Genomic DNA, 22666 nt, shown 5'->3' on the forward strand with positions numbered 1-22666 from the left:
CTTTTTTCTTTTTTTAAAAGATTTTATTTATTTGACAGAGATCACAAGTAGGCAGAGAGAGAGGAAGGGAAGCAGGCTCTCCAGTGAGCAGAGAGCCCTATGCGGGGCTTGATCCCATGATCCTGAGATATAACCTGCACTGAGCCACCCAGGAGCCCTGCCACACTGGTTTTCTTTGGGTTCTTTTTTTTTTTCCTTTCCCAATTTAAGTATAGTTGACACACACTGTTATATTGGTTTCAGGTATACAGCATAGCGATTTGGCAACTCTATGCATTACTCAGAGCTTACCACGATCAGTGTAGTTACCATCTGTCACCACACAAAGTTATTACAATAGTATTAAATCTCTATGCTGTACTTTTCATCTCTGTGAATTATTTCATAACTCAGAGTTTGTACCTCTTAATTCCCTTCACCTATTTTATCCATCATCCCACCTCTGGCAACTACCAGTTTTCTGTATTTATGAGACTGTTTCTGCTTTTTTATTTATTTGTTTTGTTTTTAGATTCCACATATAAGTGAAATTATATGGTATTTGTTTTTCTCTGACTTTTTTCACTTTTCATGATATTCCCTAGTTCTATCCATGTTGTCAAAAATGGCAAGATTTCATTCTTTTTTACGGCTGAGTAACATATTTTTGTGTATATATATATACACACACCACATTTTCTTTATCCATTCACCTATGGATAGACACTTAGGTGGCTTCCATATGTTGGCTACTATAAATAATGTTTTTGAATTAGTGTTTTTGTTTTTTGGGTATAAATACCCAATTCTTTGGATGCTTTAAATAAACCCTTATTCTTTCCCATTTCAGAACTCTCCTCAAATCTTCTTTCCCTTTCTCATCCCCCAAGACTTGCTGAGAAAATAGCATGTTCAAAGTAACTTGGCATGGCCAGCTTCTTTTCACCCTTTGGGTCTCAGCTTACATGCCACCTCCTCAGAGAGGCCTTACCTGGTCATACTAGCTAAAGTATAATTTCCCACGTTATTCTCAAGTTTAGCTCGGTTGTTTCCTTCAAAGCACTTACCATAATTTTTTAATAAGTCTTAATTACTTTATTTTTTCATTGGTTTACTAGACTTTTGCATGCCTCCTCCAGCAGTCTAGGACCTGCACAAAGCCATTATCCACACCTGTCCTGTAACCAGCACATAGTGAACATTCATCTTTGCTAGCTGAATGACAAGAAGGAAGTCCTTGGACATCCTGTCCCTCTGCTCTCAGTCAACCCCGGGGAGCATCCACCCCCACCTTTCCTCCTCTACTGCTCTTGGGATACAATGGAAGGGGTCCTCCAGCCAAGGCCATTCTCTCCCACCTCCTCAAGAAACTCCTTGAATTCTTGATTTTTTCTTCCGTATCTTCACCTTTACAATCATTTCCTATCAATAGGCAAAAGATATTCTCATGAAACCATCCACCCGCCAGAAACCCCAACAGTTCTCTTCAGGCCTCAGGTCAGCCCATGATGGCCCTCTTCCCCTGACTTTCAGGACTCAGCTGAACACTCTTCTGTGTTCCTCTACAACTTCATCTCAGGCTCTTTTTTTAGGGAGTCCTTAAAATGTTGGGATCTCCCAAAGTCCTCCCCCCCACCCCATCAGTTCCCCCACTGATAAAGGGGAGGGATTCCCGTCAAGGTAGAGTCTGGAAAAGTTCGGACGACGGGGCGCTGAGGAATGAGGCTGAGTGAAGCGGGGCGGATAAGGAGGCAGCTGTGAAAAGCCTGAGGCCACTGGTCAAGGAGGACAGGTGCTGCGGAGAGGACTTGAGCCTCTGTGACGTGTCGTGGGGGTGAAGACTGGAGAGACCGGGAGGCGCGCGCCCGGAGAGGCAGCCTCGCGCTCAGTTAAGAAAAGCGCGCGCTCGTGAGAGCTGCGGCCTCTGTACGCTTGCGCCGCCGTTGCCGGGCACCCGCCGGCAAAAGAACAACATTGGCGAGGGGTGGGGGCCTCGGGGACTCCGGAAGGCCACCCTTTACCCGGAAATGGTTGTACAGGAACATGGCGTTGCTGGTGCGAGTCCTTGTGAGTGAAGGAGTAATTTGCTGCGGTCGCCCTCTGGGCCCCAGGGTTGGAGTCGGAGAGGGCAGGGCGGGAGAAACTGGAGGAAAGTGCAGGAGGGGAGTTTGTGCGGCAGCGAGGCTACGCGGCCGCCTTCTTAGTGGGGAGACTGAGGCAGCGTCCTACTTCCCCCTATCCTCTGTTTGGCTGTGACGTCCCCCTCTTTGGAGGAGGAAGAGAATGACATAGGACCTAATTTTGGCGAAGTTTGCTTTTTTAGTCATCTCATGCGACCGCTTTCCCGCCGGGAGAGGCAGCACGTGGGGGCACTGATTGGAGTGTCTTGAGACCTGGGTTCTAGTTTCTGTTCTGTCACTGATGCCCAGTGTGACCTTGGGGGAGTCACTTTCGGGTCTCGGTGTCCTGATGGGAAAAACGAGGTTAATCTGCAGTCCTTTTGGTTTCTGAGGTTCTCTGGGTTTTGTTTCCGAGATCAGTGAGACGATTCGTAACTGTACAGTTAAGTGGAATACTATTATAGGTTGTTAGGTTGAAAGCTGCACGAAACCGGGCTCCTATCTGTCGTTCTGACTGCCCAGCACAGTGTATGGCACATCATAGGTGTCCAAGAAATATTTGTTGAAGGAAGGAAGGAAGGATTACTAGACTTCTTAGCAGTTTTTTTTTTTTTTTAAGATTTTTATTTAATTTATTTGACCGAAAGAGAGAGAGGGAATACAAGCCAGGGGAGTGGGAGAGGGAGAAGCGGACTTCCCTCAGAGCAGGGAGCCAGATAAGCGCTGGATCCCAGGACCCTGGGATCATGACCTGAGCCGAAGGCAGCCTCTTAACATTTGAGCCACCTAGGTGCCCCTAGACTTAGCACCCTTATGGGAAACTACTGCCCTTGTGATTCAGTCCTTATTCTTCTAGCATACTCTGACATCTGGGAATTCAAGGAGAAAGAACGTGGCCGCAGGAAAAGGTTAGGAAGATACAGAGCTTAGTTACTAATCACTGAGGGATGGGAGGGTTTATAATTTTAGGGAATCTTCCAAAAATTGTTTTTTTAGAGCAGACACTTTCTGCTCTAAAAAAAATCTGTTTTTTAGAGCAGACACTTTCCATTCCTGCCTCTGGCTGTCTTGTGAGTTGCTATTTACACCTAACTTTTAATCTTATATATGGTTTGCAAGGACTGCAGTTTTACCTCTTGTATTTCTTGTCAGCCTAGCAAAGTGCAGTACTCTCTATTGCTGATCAGTAAGTCTTTGAAGAATAGTAGCTCATTTAACTTACAGAAAGATTCATTTGGTGAAGTACTTGTTGATGCAGGACAGAAATTGATTCAGATTTGAGAACTGTTGGAAATGGCAACTAGGATGTCCTTACTTAGTTTTTAAGGTGGATATGTCAGGAAAAAGATGAAAAGTTTATTGGGCTGTACATCTGAAATGAACACCTTGATTTGTCTTGGAAGTTATTGGCTGCCCCAGATATATTAAATATTCTTGTCCCTGAGTGTGTGGACTGTTGCAGGTTTATTCTTAGGTGGTAGCATCCATTGAAATTGCCTAACTGGCTTCTGTTAGTCAGATTTTTTTCTATTTATTCCTTTCTGTTCATCTTTTTAGATAAAAAGCAAGTTTAGGTAAGGAAAGTCCTTTCACTTTTTTAGGGTTTAAAATCACTTTCACTTTATACTGTGATTGTTTATAAAGTCCTCTTATATGATACAGTGTGCTGCATGACAAAGCCATGGACTAGTAGAAAGTGGCAGTAAACATGAAAGCAGCAGATATTTATTGATAACCTATTCTGAAGAGGCATCTTGGTTAGGTGCTGAGGAATTCATAAATACAGGATATCTACCTGTCCAGGAGTCTGAAGAGCCTCGGTCGAAAGCTTGGCTCCAGTACTTACTATGAGTGTGACCTTGAGCAAGTCATCTAATTTCTCTGAGCCTCAGATTTTCTTAAAATTTTGATAGGACTGATCAGAAAATCAGTTGATACAGGTGACATTTAAGTGCTTTTCTTCCCTTCCTTTTACTTTAGCAACTGTTTTGAGAGTTTACTACATTCTAGGAACTATCCAAGGGACTGAGGATGAAAAACATAAACCTTTCTCTCAAGTGTATAATCTAATTAGGAGAGGCAAAAAAGAGAACAAATAATACAGTACTTGAAATGCTGTGAGGGGGCTGCCTGGGTGGCTCAGTGGGTTAAGCCTCTGCCTTCAGCTCAGGTCCTGATCTCAGGGTTCTGGGATCGAGTCCCACATCGGGCTCTCTGCTAGGCAGGGAGCCTGCTTCCTCCTCTCTCTCTCTCTCTCTCTCTCTCTGCCTCTCTGCTTGTGATCTCTCTCTCTGTCAAATAAATAAAATCTTAAAAAAAAAAAAAAAAAGAAATGCTGTGAGAAAAGACTGTACCAGGTACTACAGGAGCAGAGTAAGAGACACACCTAACCCAGCTTGAGGATAAGCCTCCATCAGGGAGAGATGCCTGAACTAAATGAGAGTATTAGAGAATGGGAGAGAGAGCGCAGAAAGGACGCATTAGCTTATGCTACTAATGCCAGACAACCAAGAACTGTACATGAATCTTTGGCTTGACTCAGGGATACTTAATGGGAAAATGGCAGGAGAGGAGTCAGGGCCTTGTGTTTCATGGTTAGGATTAGAGTTTTATCCTGAGGCAGAGGGGAACCTTTGAAATATTTTAAGCAAGGGAAAATTTATTTTTAATAGGGTTTTTTCCAAATATTATTTATTTATTTTTCAAATAGTTTTCAAGTTGAAAACAACCCAATCTTCATTCTCCAGTTGTTCTTAACACCTATAATCCACTAAGGTACTTCTATAGGGTGAGACCCTGAGTCTTGCAAGTGGGCTAAGGTAGGAGATGTGTGATGGGTAGGGGGTAGGTAAGGTAAGCTGCACATGCGCACTGAGGGGGGTTTGAATGCTGTGCAACCTAATGTGAACTGATAGCAGCCCAGGGTTTGGGCCGATTTCCTGTGGTCCCCAGTTTGTGCCTGGCCCTGGAGACTGGATTCTAGGACAAGGTTACCCAGTCCCTGATCTTTTGTGACTTGTGCTGGAGATACTCAGGTAGTCTGTGATAGTGATGCATATATACTACTTGGCATCATCTCTCATGCTCTAGATGGCATCTATGTCAACGCTTCTGTTTTTAGGGCGAAAATGTTTATTTTTTAAAGGTTTTTTGATACATTCTTTTTTTATTTAAATTTTTAAAGTTAATAATTGACATACAGTAAGTTGTCCTTCTTTAATTACACAATTCGATAACTGTTAACATAGATAGACATTTGAGAAGCTATCACCACAGTAAAAAAAAATGAACATGTTTCTCTCTCCCCAAAATTTCTTTGTGCTCTTTTGCAGTCTTTTCTCCTGTTGTTCTCCCCCTGCAACCACAACTGATCAGGGAAACACTTGAGTTTCTTCTCTCATTTTTTGTTTTTATTTTTGAAAATTTTATTTATTTTTTTTTAAAGCTTTAGTTTTTTTAAATCTTTTTTTTTTTTTTTTTTTTTAAGTAAGCTCTAGACCCAATGTGGATCTTGAGCTCATGACCCTGAGATGAGGAGTTGAGTGCTCTACCAACTGAGCCAGCCAGGTGCCTCTCTTCTCTCATTTTTTAATTGAAATTTAAAGATTGTATTTTGAAAATATAAAAAAGTTAAAAAAAAAAAAAACTCATCTTAGTGAGCTCTCACACCTGCTCTTAGATTTTTGCTTTAATAAATCCCTGTAGCAGTTGGGGATGGATCAAAGGGCTGAGGTTTCCTGAAGCTGGTCAGAAGCTACTCAAGTAATCCTGCAAGAAGTGAGGAAGGCCTGTAGTAAGAGGGGAAGTGTGGTTAAAGAGGAAGGGATGATTTCAGCAGGTATTGAGGAAACTGTCTGCAGGGAAGGTGAAAGGTTAGATATTGAGGGTGAGAGAGAGGGATGTCTAACAGTGAGTCCCAGGTCTGCCTTGGATGAGTGAGTTCATAGAGCAGTGTCCTTTACTGAATGTATCCAGCTGGAGAGGGTGGTGTTTTGCTGTTAGTGTTTGTTTGTTTGTTTTTAAGTAGCTGGAGAGTTGGTGTTCAGGAGAGAGTAAGCAAGTTGAGATAAAGATTGTAGTTGAAATAAGATGTTGAGACTTCCCCGGAAAGAATGTGAATAGCTAACATTTTTAGGGCATTTATCAAAGTGCCCTGGGTAGCTTGGTGGGTGAAGTGCTGGACTCTTGATTTCAGCTCAGGTCATGATCTCAGACTCCTGAGATTGAGCCCCACATAAGGGCTCTGCACTCAGTGGGAAGTCTGCTTGAGATTCTCACTCTCCCTCTCCCTCTGCTCCCCTCCCAGCCCTGTGCGTGTACGTATTCTCTCTCCCTCCCGCTCTAAAAACGAAAAAAGTTTGACATTTATAGGTCATTTACCATGTGGTAAGCACTCTTAAATACTTTATATATGTGAATTTACTTAATCCTGACAATAGCCCCCTGAAAAGGTAGCCACTCTTGTTTTCTCCATTTTAAGATAAGAAATTTGAACCCCAGAGAAGTAGTATTCCTAAAACTTTCTTGTTAGTTTCTCCTTAGTTTTTCTCTTCTTTCCCTTCTGCAGCAGTAGGTTTAGGGAGTTCAAACACTGCAGTTGCTGAGTAGCTCTAGCAGAGGAACTGGATGCTTGAGCAGTGCAGGGCAGTGGGACTCGTTTATGGTTTTATCTAATAGTTACCTTTATCACCACTGGGCATAGGTGATCATTTTTACTTTACTTTGACAGTAGTAGAAATTGCAGAAAGCCACTCTGTACTTTAAAAAAAATAATAAAGATTTATTTATTTATTTGAGAGAAAGAGAGAGTGTGTGTGGGGGGCAGGGCGGGGAGCAGAGGGAGAGAGAAATTCAGACAGACTCTGTGCTGAGCACAGACCTGGATGCAAGGCTTGATCTCATGATGCTGAGATCACAACTTGAGCCAAAACCAAGAGTTGGACACTTAAGTGACTGGGCTACCCAGGTGCCCCTCTGTGTATATATATATATATATATATAAAATATATTTTTTTAAGATTTTATTTATTTATTTGACAGAGAGATAGATCACAAGTGGGCAGAGAGGCAGGCAGAGAGAGAGGGGAAGCAGGCTCCCTGCTGAGCAGAGAGCCTGATTCGGGGCTTGATCCCAGGACCCTGAGATCATGACCTGAGCCGAAGGCGGAGGCTTAACCCACTGAGCCACCCAGGTGCCCCTATATTTTTTAATCATAGTAAAATATACATAAAATGTACCATTTTAATCATTTTTAATTTTACAGTTCAGTAGCATTAAATACATTCACATTGTTGTGCTGCCATCACAGCCATCAATCACAGAACCCTTTTTATCTTGCAGAACTGAAATTCTACCTATTAAATGATAAATTACCATGCCCCCTCTCCTTACCCACCATTCTGTCTGTCTTTATGATTTTGAATATTCTAGGTACTTCATATTAGTGGAATCATATGGTGTTTATTCTTTTGTTACGGGTGTATTTTACTTCGTATAATGTCTTCAGGGTTCTTCTATGTTGTAGCATGTGTCAGAATTTCCTTTTTTTTTTTAAAGATTTTTTTTATTAGAGAAAGAGAGAGCAAGTGAGCCTGAGAGGGGAGAAGGCTAGAGGGAGAAGCAGACTCCCCATGGAGCTGGGAGCCTGATGTGGGACTCAATCCCGGGACTCGGGATCATGACCTGAGCCAAAGGCAGTTGCCCAACCAACTGAGCCACCCAAGCGTCCAGAATTGCCTTCTTTTTTTAAAGGCTGAATAATATTCCATTGTATGCATAGATCACATTCTGTTTATCCATTTGTCTGAGGACAGACACTTGGGTTGCTTCCATCTTTTGGCTATTCTGAAATAGTGCTGTCGTGAACATGTGTACGTATATCTCTTCAGGTCCCTTTTTTCACTTCTTTTGGGTATGTATTCAAAAGTAGATGGGGCGCCTGGGTGGCTCAGTGGTTTAAAGTCTCTACCTTTGGCTCAGATCGTGTTCCTGGGTTCCTGGGATTGAGCCCCACATCGGGCTCTCTGCTCAGCGGGGAGTCTGCTTCCCCCACTCTCTCTCTGCCTGCCTCTCTGCCTACTTGTGATCTCTCTCTCTGTCAAAAAAAAAAGATCTTCAGGGGCGCCTGGGTGGCTCAGTGGGTTAAAGCCTCTGCCTTCAGCTCAGATCATGATCCTGGGGTCCTGGGATCGAGCCCCACATTGGGCTCTCTGCTCAGCGGGGGGCCTGCTTCCTCATCTCTCTCTGCCTGCCTCTCTGCCTATTTGTGATCTCTGTCTGTCAAATAAATAAATAAAATCTTTAAAAAAAAAATCTTCAAAAGTAGAATTGTTGGATCTTATGGTAATTCTATGTTTAATTTTTTGAGAATTTGCCATTTTATTTTCTGTAGTAGCTGCAGTGTTTACATTCCCATCAGGAAAGCATAAGGCCTCCAGTTTCTCCACATCTTTGCTAATGCTTGTTATTTTTCCTTCTTTCCTTCCTTCCTTCCTTCCATAGCGACCATCTTTTTTTTTTTTTTTTTTTTTTTTTTTAAGAGTGCACAGGAGTGGGGTGGGTGAGGAGGGCAGAGGAGGAGGTAGAGGGAGAATCTTGAGCAGTCTCCATGCCCAGTACAGAGCTTGATGATGGGGCTTGATCTCCCAACCCTGAGATCATGATCTGAGTAAAAATTGAGAGTTGGACACTTAACTGACTGAGCCACCCAGGCACCCCCTTAGTGGCAATCTTAATGGGTGTGAGGTGATGTTCCATTGTAGTTTTGGTTTACATTTCTCTAATGATGAGTGATGTGCAACATATTTTATATGCATGCTGGTCATTTGTGTATCTTTGGACAAATGTCTGTGTGAGTCCTTTGCCCGTTTTTTAATTGAGTTGTTTTTTTTATTGTTGAGTTGGAGTTTTTTTTTCTTTTTCTTTTTTTTTTTTAAGATTTTATTTATTTATTTATTTGTCAGAGAGAGAGAGAGAGAGAACACAAGCAGGCAGAGCAGCAGGCAGAGGCTGAGAGAGAAGCAGGCTCCCCGCTGAGCAAGGAGCCCAATGTGGGACTTGATCCCAGGACCCTGGGTTCATGACCTGAGCCGAAGGCAGTGGCTTAACCAACTGAGCCACCCAGGCGTCCCTCTTTTTTCTTTTTCTTTGTTAAAATTTTATTTATTTATTTGTCAGAGAGAGAGGGAGAGCACAAGCAGGGGAGCAGCAGGCAGAGCAGCAGGCTCTCTGCTGAGCAATGAGCATAATGTGGGAACTTGATCCCAGGACCGTGGTCATGACTTGAGCTGAAGGCATATACTTAGCCAACTGGGCCACCTAGGGATCCCAGTTTTTTTCTTTTTAATATATTCTGGATTCAATCCCTTATCAGATACATGATTTGCAAATACTTTATCCCATACCATGGGTTGTCTTTTTACCTTACTGATAGTATTCTTTGATGCACAAAAGTTTCTAATTTTGTTGAAGTCCAACTTAACTATTTTTTCTCTTGTTGGCTGGGCTTTGGTGTCATATCCAAGAAATCATTGCCAAATCCATTGTCATCACCTATGTTTTTTTGAAGAGCTTTGTAGTTCTAGGTCTTAAGTTTAGGTCTTTGATCCATTTTGAGTTAATTTTTGTATGTGTTTAAGGTTTTACTGTGGTTTTTTGTTATTTTCTTTGTGTTTGCCATGGGAATTACAATTAACATCTTGATTTATAACAATCTAGTTTGAATTAATATCAACTTGATTTCAGTAATATATAAAAACTTTTATTCCATTTAGTGCCATTCCTTCCTGAGTCCCTCATGCCCTAAGTGTCATCAGATTATATAGTTATACATCGTGTGCCCATCAGCATAGATTTACAATTACTTTTTATGCAGTTCCCTTTTAAATTAAAAATAAAAATGGAAATAAAAAATAATTATAAACAAAATATATTTATGCTGTATTTTTTATTTATCTAAATAGTTACCTTTATCAATGTCCTTTATTTCTTCATGTGGATTTGAGTTTACTGTCATGTCTGAAGTCTCATTTCAGCCTGGTGTTTTCCCTTTAATATTTGCTATAGAGCAGGTCTGCTGTTGACAGATTTTCTTAGTTTTTTTAAATCTAGAAAATCTTTATTTTTCATCCCACTGCCTCCTGACTTCCGTGGTTTCTGAGAAAAAATCAGCTGTTAATGTTATCAAGGCTTTCTTACACATGTTGAATAGCTTTCCTACTTTTAGGATTCTATGTTTTTGTCTTTCAGCAGCTTGATTATGATATGTCCATTTACAGATCTCTCTGAATTTATGCTACTTGAGTTAGTTGAGCTTCTTGGACTTCTAGATTGATGTTTTTCATCAAATCTTGGGATTTTTTTTACCAGTATTTCTTCAGATATTTCTCTGTCCCTGTATTTCTCTCTTGTCCTTCCATTATACATGTGTTGGTACATTTGATGGTATCCCATAGATCTCTGAGGCTCTGTGAAATTTTTTCATTCTTTTTTCTTTCTGTTTCTTAGTCTGGATAATCTCAGTTGGCCTATTTTCATGGGCACTGATTTTCTCTTCTTCAAATCTTCTGTTTAACCCCTTTAGTGAAATGTTCATTTTATTCTTTTCAACACAAGAATTTGTATTGCTTATTTAATTTATTTGACAGAGAGCGTGAAAATGTACAAGTAGGGGAAATTGCAGGCAGAGAGAGAGGGGAAAACAGGCTTCTTTCTGAGCAGAGAGCCTAACGGCTCGATCACGGGACCCTGGGATCATGACCTGAGCTGAAGGCAGTTGCTTAACTGACTGAGCCTTCCAGGTGCACCAAGAATTTCTATTTTTTTTTTAAGATTTTATTTATTTATTTGAGAGAGAGAGAGAGAGAGAGAGAGAGAAGCAGGCTCTTCGCCGAGCAGAGAGCATGATGCCGGGCGTGATCCCAGGACCCTGAGATCATGACCTGAGCCGAAGGCAGAGGCTTTAACCCACTGAGCCACCCAGGTGCCCCAAGAATTTCCATTTTTTAAAAAAATAATCTCTCTGTTGATATTCTCTATTTGGTGAGATAGCATTCTTATACTCCGTTATAGTTCCTTAGACATGGTTTCCTTTAGATTTTAAACATTTAAAATAGCAGGTTCCAAGTCTTTTTTTAGATTGTCTAACATCTGAGCTTCCTCAGGGACAGTTTTCTTTTATTTTCTTTCTTCGGGGACAGTTTCTTTTTCTTTTTTTTTTTTCTTTTCCCAAAGATTTTATTTATTTATTTGACACAGAGAGAGATCACAAGTAGGCAGAAAGGCAGTCAGAGAGAGGGGCATGCAGGCTCCCTGCTGAGCAGAGAGCCCGATGCGGGGCTCCCATCTCAGGACCCTGAGATCATGATCTGAGCTGAAGGCAGAGGCTTAACCCACTGAGCCACCCAGGTGCCCCAGGGACAGTTTTTATCATTTTTTTCCCCTTCTGTTTCTTTACATGTTTCATACTTTTTTTTTTTTTTTGTATGTTTGTTTTTTGTTAAAACCTGGACATTTAAAATATGGCAACTTTGGAAATCAGATCTGTCCTTTCTCAGAGTTTGTTATTTTTTTCTGTTTAGTGACCTTTCTGAATTAATTCTGTAATGTCTGTATTCTTTGTTGTGTGGTCTCTGCTTGGTTAGCTTAGTGGTCAGATAATGATTGGAGACTTCCTTAAATACTTGGAACCAGTATGTCTCCTGGTTTTTGCTGAGGGACTCTGTGCACGCCGTCAACATTCTGCCAGTCAATTAACATCTCTGTCTTAAACTTCACTTTCTTCTTGTGCAGAGCCTCAAGGTCAACCAGAGTTCTCAGGTCTTAACCTGTTCATGTGCACAGCTCTGTGCATATGCATGGCCTTCAGATTCCCAGGAATATGTCAGACATTTTCAAAGCCCTTATGAGCTCATTCTCTTGCTTTTCCTTTTAAGCTTTTTTATTAGCCTTTTGTTTTCCCCAAGTAGTATCCGCTACCTTAGGCAGCCAAGAAGTTAAACAATTGCCTCTATTTGTTTTCAACCAATACTCCTGGGGAAACGTTTTCATATAGGAAGAGTTCCAGGGCACCCTTGCAAATGAAGTCTTAAAAGAACTACTAACAGATCAAATAATGCTAGTGCTTTGCAAATAAGGCTTTAAGGAGGGCACGTGGGTGGCTTAGTGGGTTAAGCCTTTGCCTTCAGCTCAGGTCGTGATCTCAGCGTTCTGAGATCGAGTTCCGCATCGAGTTCTTTGCTCAGCTGAGAGCCTGCTTCCCCCTCTCTATCTGCCTGCCTCTCTGCCTACTTGTAATTTCTCTCTCTGTGTGTCAAATAAATAAATAAAATCTTAAAAAAAAAAAAAAAAAGGCTTTAAGGAGCATCAACCCCATTCAGAAGTCAACTTTTCTCCAGAGAAGACTAGTTCTTTTTAGTGAATATTGCTATTTAGAAGCCAAACCTGGATGCTAGATGTAGCCTTCTAGGACCTATTAAGACAAGGATAAGAAGTGTATGAAGTGCATATATATACATAAACACACATCTGTTTCTATATCTATACATAACAAAAACCCATGCTAATTACTCTAAAGCCATCCTAGTACCACAGGGTTTATTGTACCCTTCGCCTTTTCATATTTGTTAACTCCTTTCTCTAATAGATACCCTTAATATATATAATAATTAATATATGTTAATTATTTGCTCAATCTTAGTACATTTACTGATATGCTCAAATCTTTCCTGGACTTAATCTTTTAAATCTAAGATTGGACACCCCCAACAAAGTGGGAGGAAACAGAGTATTCAGTAAGTATGGACATTCTCTGCTCCTTCTGTCTGAGTAAATACCCTTTTATAACATGCCGCTTTGTAACTTGTAGGTCAGTTTGCTCAGGTAGTGTTTATCTTTGAGATTATGGAATTGAATTAGTTTCCATGCTATTGGGAGTACAGGAGCCAGTGGACATTTTTAGAGTGGATTTGGTGACTGTGGTCAATCTTCATTATTCACAGATTCTGTATTTTTGAATTCATCATACTTGCTAAAATTTATTTGTTATCCCAAAATCAATACTCATGGTACTTTTGCGGTCACTTATGGATTTGTGCAGAGGAGTTAGAAATTTGAGCTGTAACATGCAAGTTCCTAGCTGAGACAGATAACTCTAACTTCTTATTTTAGCTCTTACAGTGTAAACAAGTACCCTTTTCCAGTTTACTTAATGGCATGTGTTTTTGCATTTTTGTGCTTTGTTGGTGATTTCCCTGTTTTGTTTTTTTTTTTTTTAATATTTTCTTTATTTATTTGACAGAGACACAGTGAGAAAGGGAACATAAACAAGGGGAGGGGGAGAGGGAGAAGCAGGCTCCCGGCCAAGCAGGGAGCCCAATGCGGGGCTCAATCCCAGGACCTTGGGATCACGACCCAAGCTGAAGGCAGACGCCTAATGACTGAGCCACCCAGGCGCCCCTGTGATTTCCATGTTTAATATAGCTGCCAAATGTTAGTGCCATCTAGTGCTGTCTGGTATTGCTAAGTGCAAAAAGACCGTGATGTTCCTTACAGAGAAAATTTATGTGTTGGATATGTTTTGTTCAGGAGTGAGTTACAGTACTATTGGCTATGAGTTCAATGTTAATGAATCAACTACATATACATATATATAAAATAAGATGTCTTTAAGCAGAAGCACACAAGGTTATATATTGATTGGTTGATGGAAATGGGACCAGAGGCTTGTAGGAACCTAAGCCTGTATTTACCGAAGGAGCGATGGTTCAGTATTTACTAAGTGTTTGTGTGCACTTTACAAAACAAAACTATGGGGAATAGGAAAATGGACGCCCTGTAAAGCCTTTTCTAGCTCATGAGTAAGCTGAGGAAAATACTATGTATCTTAAATACCACATGGAGCAAGAGGCTGGTCAGCAGCGGACTGATTGTAGTTGAAAAATTGGTCTATCCAAGTATTTTGAAATACAAATGTAAAATCACCTGCAATTTTCAATACTCACAGGAAATAAAAACGTGGAACCTGTCTAAAATTTTGGTTTTTGAAGCGTTGATGAGGCAAAAAGACAATAAAACTGGTTCACATTTAGTTGTAGTGTATATATTATCCTAGGTTAAAGCAGTAATTTTAACCATTGGAAATGGCTACAAATGTTTTCCTAAACTTGGGAGTTGAGGTTTGCTAATTGTTATAGGCCTGATACGTCAGTATCTGTAAGTGGGAGAGAAGTACTTTCACAGTTTTATATTTATAAATGAAGAATTGGGAGAGGTGCGGAGGAAAATGGACCGAATAGAGTCAGTAGAACCAGTACTTGGAATCTGGGGATACTTCTTGAAGCTAATGAACTCATGGGTTGGGTAAGAGGGAAGAAGAGAGTCTTAGAGGAACTGACCAGAAGGGGATTAGGTTGTGTGGGGAGGAGCACTTATTCCCAAACCAGGGAATCTGAGTCAGGTTTTGGAGCTGCTGAATGGAGAATACAAGGCAGGGTATATAAGTATAAAGTTGAGTCTACAGGGGTCCAGTTGGTAAAGATCAGGTAATCAAGTTCGACTAAAAGGGCCCTTGGAGGCACTGCGAGCTTTTGAGAAAGGGAATACCAGGTTCAGAACCGTATTTTAAGAAAATGGTTCTTGTTGCCGTGACAGTTTGCTATGGAAGGAGAAGCTTATGCACATAATTCAGTAACAGTTGTTAAAATGATGCTTTTGTGTGTGTTTTAGAGTTCTTGAGGTGCTTTTACAAATGATCCTTGGAACACTCCTGTGGGGTAGCTTTTATTATTCCCACTTTACATTAGGGAAAATAGAGGTCCAGAATGTTGAGTAACTAGTTCAGAGTCACACAGCTATTTAATAACCATCTTGGAATTCATATACCCTTTCTGCTGTGCCTCAGTTTCAATTAAGGGTTTGGACAAGAATTGTTGTTGTAGGATTGGAGAAGGAAAGAACAGAGCTGATCGCGTCTTTCTTCTAATAAGAACTGATTTAAAGTATTGGCATAAAACCAAGTAGAACCAAAATTAAAGAGAAAAGTTTTGTTGACGTGGGAAAAAATACGATGAAATTCTTCAGAAAATCATTCAGAAGTTTGTATTGTTCCAACTTGTAATTTCCCTTTACTTTTCTTCCCCTTCTTTGGACTTAAATCTGCAGAAGTTTATCCCATATTTACATTTTTAGGAAAGGAACATCTAACATTGAGTGATTCTGGCAAATGATTCAGTGTTAGTAAACAAAAAGCCAGTAACTGTTTCTTATTTAAATATTATCCCAGCAGATCAAATCTCAGCTGAAATAAAATATTTGAAGCTTTACTTTTCATTTAAAACATAAGGGGTTCTGAGTGGTCTATTAAAAATAGTTACACAGGGGCGCCTGGGTGGCTCAGTGGGTTAAGCCTCTGCCTTTGGCTTGGGTCATGATCTCAGGGTCCTAGGATGGAGCCCTGCATCGGGCTCTCTGCTCGTCGGGGAGCCTACTTCCCCCTCTCTCTATGCCTGACCCTCTGCCTAATTGTGATCTCTGTCTGTCAAATAAGTAAATAAAATCTTAAAAAAAAAATAGTTACACAGTTTTAAAACTGTGAGACGCTTTAGAAAGCATCTCTAGGTTTAAAATTCCTACACCTGGGGCGCCTGGGTGGCTCAGTGGGTTAAAGCCTCTGCCTTCGGCTCAGGTCATGATCCCAGGGTCCTGGGATCGAGCCCCGCGTCGGGCTCTCTGCTCAGCGGGGAACCCGCTTCCTCCTCTCTCTCTCTCTGCCTGCCTCGCTGCCTACCTGTGATCTCTATCTGTCAAATAAATAAATAAAATCTTTAAAAAAAAATAAAATAAAATTCCTACACCTTTTTCTACATCTTACCCCTTCCTGCCTACTCATGAGGAAATGGAGATTCACATTCAACTTACTATTTATTTGGACATGCTGCAAGTTACATTTGTTGATTTTTCTAAAGTCCTGAGAAGTAGGGATTTTTTTCTTTATTTTATAGAAGAGGCAACAAAGACTTGTAGCTCAACAGTGAAGCCAAGAGTCAAATCAGTGCTTTTTGAGTCCAAGTACATGGCTCTTTCCACAGTACGATACTGTGTTTTATTGTTTCAAGACTAGATTATAGAGTGTTAGGGGAGACTTTGGAGATACTCCCTTTACCCTTTCATCCCATAAATGAGCATGGATTCTGGAGTTGGGCTGCCTGGGTTCAAATCTTAACCTTATCATTATAGTAACTATTTATCTTTTGGAGAGAGAGTGTGTGCACATGTGTGTGTGTATGAGTGGGGGCGGGGGGCAGAGGGAGAGGGAGAGAATCTTAAGCAAGTTCCATGTTCAGCATGGAGCCTGAAGTGGGGCTCGATCTCATGAACCTGAGATCATGACCTGAGCCGAAGGCAGATAGTGATCCCACACTGCTTACTATAAAGGGATTCTGTGAAGATCAGACAAGTCAGTGTTTATGAAAAGGCATTGTAAACTCTTATTTAAACGATAATCTAATTGTGAAATGCCTGAAGTCTGCTTATTTTGTTACTTTCCTGAGAGGGAACCCATGTACCCTGGCTTGAGTCAGCCATTACTAGAGTTGTTTTGGTTCATAGATCGGGAATAGGTAGGGGTACATCTTCCTTAGAGAGATAAGCATGCGGAGTTTTAGTCTTATCCTATTTTGGAAGTTCTCTTTTCTTTCTTTTTTTTCTTTTTTCTTTTTAGAGATTTGTATTTATTCATTAGAGAGAGAAAGAAGAGAAGGAGAGAGCGTGAATGGAGAGAGGGACAGAGGGAGAGGGAGACGTAGACTCCCTGCTGAGCAGGGAGGCCTGCATGGGGCTCGATTCCAGGACCCCGAGATCATGACCTGAGCTGAAGGCAGAGGCTTAACTGATTGAGTCACTGGGACCCCGGAAGTTCTCTTTTCATGTACCCTGTTCTGGAAGGATTTCTAAACTTCTATACATGGAGTGGGATGAAATTCTTGACATTTTTTTCCTCTCTCTAGAAGAACCGGATTAACGTTTCCCCATGGGTTCCAGTATGCAGCCGATTGGTACCTGTGTCTTCTACACAGGGACAGTGGGGCAGGGCTCTGTCTGGTACTTTCCAGGTAAGGTTTGTTGTTTCTTTGCTTGGTATGAAAACCCTAGTGTTTATTTGCAAATGTCATATATTTATAGATTAGCCAAACAAATTGTGTGATGGAAAAACCTCATGAGACCACTTCTGGGTCTCTGTGGTGCCAGCTCAGGACTGATTCCTACAGTATGGTGTCTAGGGCGTTGCTTCTAAATACCCCAGCAGTGGAACTTAGCCTAGGATACCATGCTACAGTCTGATGATTTTTACTGTTGGGAATGTTTCCAGATATTCATCTCAGAGTTAACTTAAGTTTTCTTTTTGTAGCCACATTGTGCCACTTTTATTTGGGGTAAGAAATGTTTCTTTTCTTTTTTCTTTTCTTTTCTTCTCTTTTCTTTTCTTCTCTTTTCTTTTCATGAACACAAACTCCAAGGAACAATTATTTGAGGCCTTAGTTTACCATTGACCACATGATTCATTACTTAGACCCTCCTTGAGAGTTTTTTCTCCTGATTTTCGTTAATTATACAAATAATTTAGTAATAAAGGAAATAAAAATCATCCATGACCTCAAACTTGAAAACATCTGGTTTTTTTCCAGTCCTTGTGTGTGTGTGTGCTAATTTTTTCCTTAGATACCTTAACAAATAACCACAGAATTTTATTTTCTGGTGCCCTTTCACTTATTAGAGCAGACATTATTCATGTTAGGTAGATTGCATAATTAAATTTTTTAATGGCTACGTGTTATTCTATTTACTTAGGCCGTGTTTGATATTAAAATCACTTCCAATTTTTTTTTCCATTATAGGCTTAATATAGTTACCATTTTCTTGATATATAGTTTTTAAAATTTTTAATTATTTATTAAATATAAGTTACTAGGAGGGTGTACCCTGGGTCGATGAGTATGAGCTGTTTCTCTCTCCATAAGGTTGTTTTAATTTATAGTGCCATCAGCAATGTATATATAGCTAGTCTTTCATTATTACCACCTCTGAATTGGGTGTTTTAAAAAAATTTAAACTAACTGGGTAGAAAATATTATCTTGTTTTGCTTTGTATTTCTTTGTTTATCTGTCAGAGCTAAACATTTTTCTATGTTTACCAGTTGTAGTCTAGTTTTTAAAAATCATATGCTTGTATCATTTCTCTATTTATCTATGGGAATTTATTTTTCTTACCAGTCTATGTGAATTCCTTCTGTAGCCACTAACTTCTTCATATTTGACGGAATTAAAAATATTTTTGCTATAAAATTGTGTTATATAATTTATTTATGTAAATATACTAAAACAATTTAAAATAGTATAATTCCCTCTAACTAGTGTGTAAGCTTTTCCCTTCTGAGGACACATTTTGTTTGTGCCTGTACTTCCTGGGCTTCTTACTCACCTTGGCACAGAGTAGGCGCTAAATATATGTTGAATGAATAAAGAATATGTCTGTACAGAGGAGGCATTCTACTTTATGTAGTCATGGAGCTATTTCTTTTCAGAGTTGAGGTATGTTCTATTACTCTTCGTGCATTGGAAAATTTTAATGAAATTTATCATAGAGTTCTAAGTCATTTGTTTTTGTGTGTATATGGGTGGGGGGGTACTCATCATGTGAATCTCAGACTTATGTCTCATTCTTTGAATCAATAAACATTTCTTGAGTACCTAGTATGTACCAGGTACTGTATTAGGTTCCAAGACAGCATTATAGCAATCATCCATGAAATAACTTAGGGTGGTTTATCTCATGCTGACAAGAGGTAATTTCAGCCAGTATAAATAAACTGGACATTTTGTTGTGCCTCATTGGCACATTTTCCCACTTTGAGGACCCCTGGTTGGAAAAATCTGGTTTTCTTCAGGTACATGTCTGACAGGGAGACAGATTTAGCTCAGAATGGAGAAGAACTTTGTGTTAATTAGAATTGTGGGGTCATGGAATGTGTGGGCTGCATTTTGACATAGTAAGTTCCCTGTTACTGGAAATATTCAGGCAATGGTTAGAAGACTATGTTTTAAGAGCATGACATAAAAGAATTCATTGGTTCAATGATAGTATCAAATGATCTCTAAGGTAATGTCCAATGCTATAATCCTGTTACTATTTTCAAAAAGCTAGGGACATTATATTCTTTTTTTTTTTTTTTTAATATTTTTATTTATTTATTTATTTGAGAGAGAGAGAGAGAACATGAGAGGAGAGAGGTCAGAGGGAGAAGCAGACTCCCCGCCGAGCAGGGAGCCCGATGCGGGACTCGATCCCAGGACTCCAGGATCATGACCTGAGCCAAAGGCAGTCGCCCAACCAACTGAGCCACCCAGACGCCCTGGGACATTATATTCTTATCCTTGTTTTTCTTAAATAACATTTTGGAGTCCTGTCATGCTTTGATGAGTCTACTTTAAAAACATTTTTTTAGGGGGGACTGGGTGTAGGTTAAGAGTCTTCCTTTGGTGCAGGTTATTATCCTGGGGTCCTTGGATTGAGCCCTGAGTTGGGCTCCCTCCTTCTCTTCTCCCTCTGCCTCTGCCCCCCACTCATGTTCTCACTCACTCTGCTCTCTCTCTCTCCCCAGTAAATAAATAAATCTTAAAAAAAAATAAAAACAATAAAAAATCTTTTTTAAAATTTGAAATAAATTTACAGAAAAGTTGCAAAGATAGTATTCTCATATACCCTTCACCTAGCTTTCTCTAATGTTAATATCTCCTATGACAATCGTGCACTTATTGAAACTAGGAAATTAACATTGATATTATACTATCAACTAATCTGTGTAACTTTTATCAGTCTTTTTTCCACTAATGTCCTTTCTTTGGTTCTTCAATTTCAGTTTGTCTAATTTTTTCTTGTAATTAGGTTATACATTTTTGGCAAAAGTTATGTTCCCTTCTCCATGCATGATTACAGGGGATATATGATGCCAATATGTCTTGTTACTGGTGATGCTAACTTTGATCACTTGATTATTAAATTGGTGTCTGTCAGGTTTCCCTACTATGAAGTTACTATTTTCCCCTTTATAATTAATAAGTACCTTGTGAGAAGATACTTAGAGGCTATGCAGATACCCTGTTTCTCAGCATACTTCTGTTCACTACTTTTAACATCCATCAGTGTTTCTTTTTTTAAGATATATAATATCAATTAATTAATTATTTTAAAAGTTGTGGTTCAAAAAACATAGCATTAAATTTACTATGTTAACCATTTTTAAAGATATAGTTTAGTAGTGTAAAGTATATTCACATTGTTGTATGATGGATCTCTAGAACTTTTTCATCTTGCTAAACTGTAATTCTATACCCATTAAACACTAATTCATCCCACCCCACCCTTGGCAACCACATTTGTACTTTCTGTTTCTATGATTTAGACTATTTTGGATATACATATAAGTGGAATCATATAATATTTGTCCTTTTGTGACTTAATGTTGCTTAGTATAATGTTCTTTTTTAAGGTTTTATTTTATTTTTTTTATTTATTTGACAGAGAGAGATCACAAGTAGGCAGAGAGGCAGGCAGAGAGAGCAGGGGAAGCAGACTCCCCACTGAGCAGAGAGCCCAATGTGGGGCTCGATCCCAGGACCCTGGGATCACAATCTGAGCCGAAGGCAGAGGCCCAACCCACTGAGCCACCTAGGCGCCCCGCTTAGTATAATGTTCTTAAGGTTCATCCATGTTGCAGCATGTGACAGGATTTCACTTTTTTAAGGTTGCATAATTTTCCATTATATGTATATACCACATTTGCTTTATCCAGTTTGATGGGACATTTGGGTTGCTTCCACATCTTGGCTATTGTGACTAATGCTGCACTGATGTAGCATGTAAATATCTCTTCAGGGTCCTGCTTTGAATTCTTTGGGATGTATACCCAGAAGTGAGATTACTGCATTATGTGGTAATTCTGTTTATGGTTCTTGACTGCAGTAATCGTTCCTGTGATGTTTGTATAATGGTGATTTTCTGTTTCCATCATGATTACTATATTTATTGTTTGGAATTCTACTGTTTAAGGAAGAGCTGTTACTTCTCCATTTATTTATTCAATTATTTATATCAGTATGAGCTCATGGATGTTTATTTCCCTCTATGAGTTGTAATTTGTCTTGCTTATTATTATTTTTATTTATCAAATTGTCCCAGATTTGGCTCTTAGGAACTCCTTCAAGTTCTTTTCTATGAGCTTTCATAATTTTTGAATATTCTTTATTTCCTAGCACAAGATGTTTCAAGTTCATGTTGTATTTTCTTTGCTTTAGCCCTAGATTCAGCAATTTCTTTAAGGAGCCCTGGTTCCTTTAACTGGAGAATAGTATTTGGAATGTTTGGAAACTCAGAGATTTGTGCTTAGTGCACAGAGTATGTGTCATTGACCTCTACTTGGGTTTTTGGAAGCAGCTTGATATAGGGGAAGGAAGATAGCTCTGAATATGTGTCTAATCCTTTAATGAATTTTTCTTCTTTGGACCTTATTGTCCTCATTTCTAAAGTGGGAGAAGATCTTATCAGCTTTGCAAAGTTGTGAGATACTTTGAGTAAAACATCAAGTATATAGGTGTGAGGCATATAGGAGATCTTCAATAAATTGTAATTGCTGTTTTTGTTGCTATATGTATGTTGATGCTACTTGCGTAAATTTTATCCTCACTATGTAAATTGAAACTTAAAAAAAAAAATTGTCCTAAACTACCTCAAGTTGCAAGCTTTCCCTGGGTCTTAGTTTCCTCATCTGCGAAATGAAAAGGTTGGACTTAGATCTTTGAGATTTCTTCCAGCTCAAGTGTTGTTATTCTGAGTTACTCCTTAGTTCTTCAGTTGCTTTTTCTCCAAGCTAAACAACCTCAATTCATTTTAACCTTTCCACTAGGACCTTTTATTCATCTCTTTGATCATTCCTGTGGTTCTTTTCTGGATCTTCTCCAGATCGTCCTTCTATTTAAAAAAAAAAAAAAAAAAAAAAAGACACAGAAAAACCCAATAACAAAAAAGCCATTAAAAAAAAAAATCGACCTAAGTTTAATTGAGTGCCGACTCCATGCCCAGAATGATATTGAGCAATGGGACAGTATAAGATGGACTGTTCGCTGGTAGAGCTTACAGTTTTGCTAAAGGGACCAGTTACGCATACCATGGTAGTCCAGAATTGCTGGAGTCCTTCCTTCCTTTCCTTTTTTTCCCCCCCTTCTCTTCCGTCTCTCAGACCGTCCCTTCCTTCCTTCCTTCCTTCCTCCCTCTTTCAGGTCAGGAAGGTCTCTTTACTTTCAGAACCTTCCTGAAAGGGGGGAAAAAAAAAAAAAGGTCAAATCTTACATTTATTTTAATGAAGGACTGCCTGCCTAAGAGTTTATCATTGGAGTTGTCTGGAACAGGTTCTGTTTCTTGTGTAGTGAGTCTTTCTGTTCTCCATAAGACTATGAGCTGCTTGAGGATAGGGATTGTTTGTATCCTAAAACCTCACACAAAGACTAGCATATTGTG

The 22666-nt window shown here is 39.7% G+C and overlaps 1 protein-coding gene across 1 annotated transcript in view; it reads left to right on the top strand.

Annotated features, from left to right (window-relative positions):
• The first annotated feature begins 1948 nt into the window (after positions 1-1948).
• LOC111141788 (ubiquinol-cytochrome-c reductase complex assembly factor 1) overlaps positions 1949-22666 on the top strand; it is a 97573-nt gene continuing 76855 nt past the window's right edge. Inside the window, exons 1-2 of the mRNA XM_022494603.1 lie at positions 1949-2046; positions 17103-17207. Of these exons, the coding sequence (XP_022350311.1) occupies positions 2023-2046; positions 17103-17207 (129 nt within the window). The 5' untranslated portion in view covers positions 1949-2022. The remainder of the gene's footprint in view (positions 2047-17102; positions 17208-22666) is intronic.

This window comes from Enhydra lutris, unplaced genomic scaffold (genome assembly GCF_002288905.1).
Source record: "Enhydra lutris kenyoni isolate GAN:26980312 unplaced genomic scaffold, ASM228890v2 scaffoldscaffold6, whole genome shotgun sequence".
Taxonomy (NCBI): Eukaryota; Metazoa; Chordata; class Mammalia; order Carnivora; family Mustelidae; genus Enhydra; species Enhydra lutris.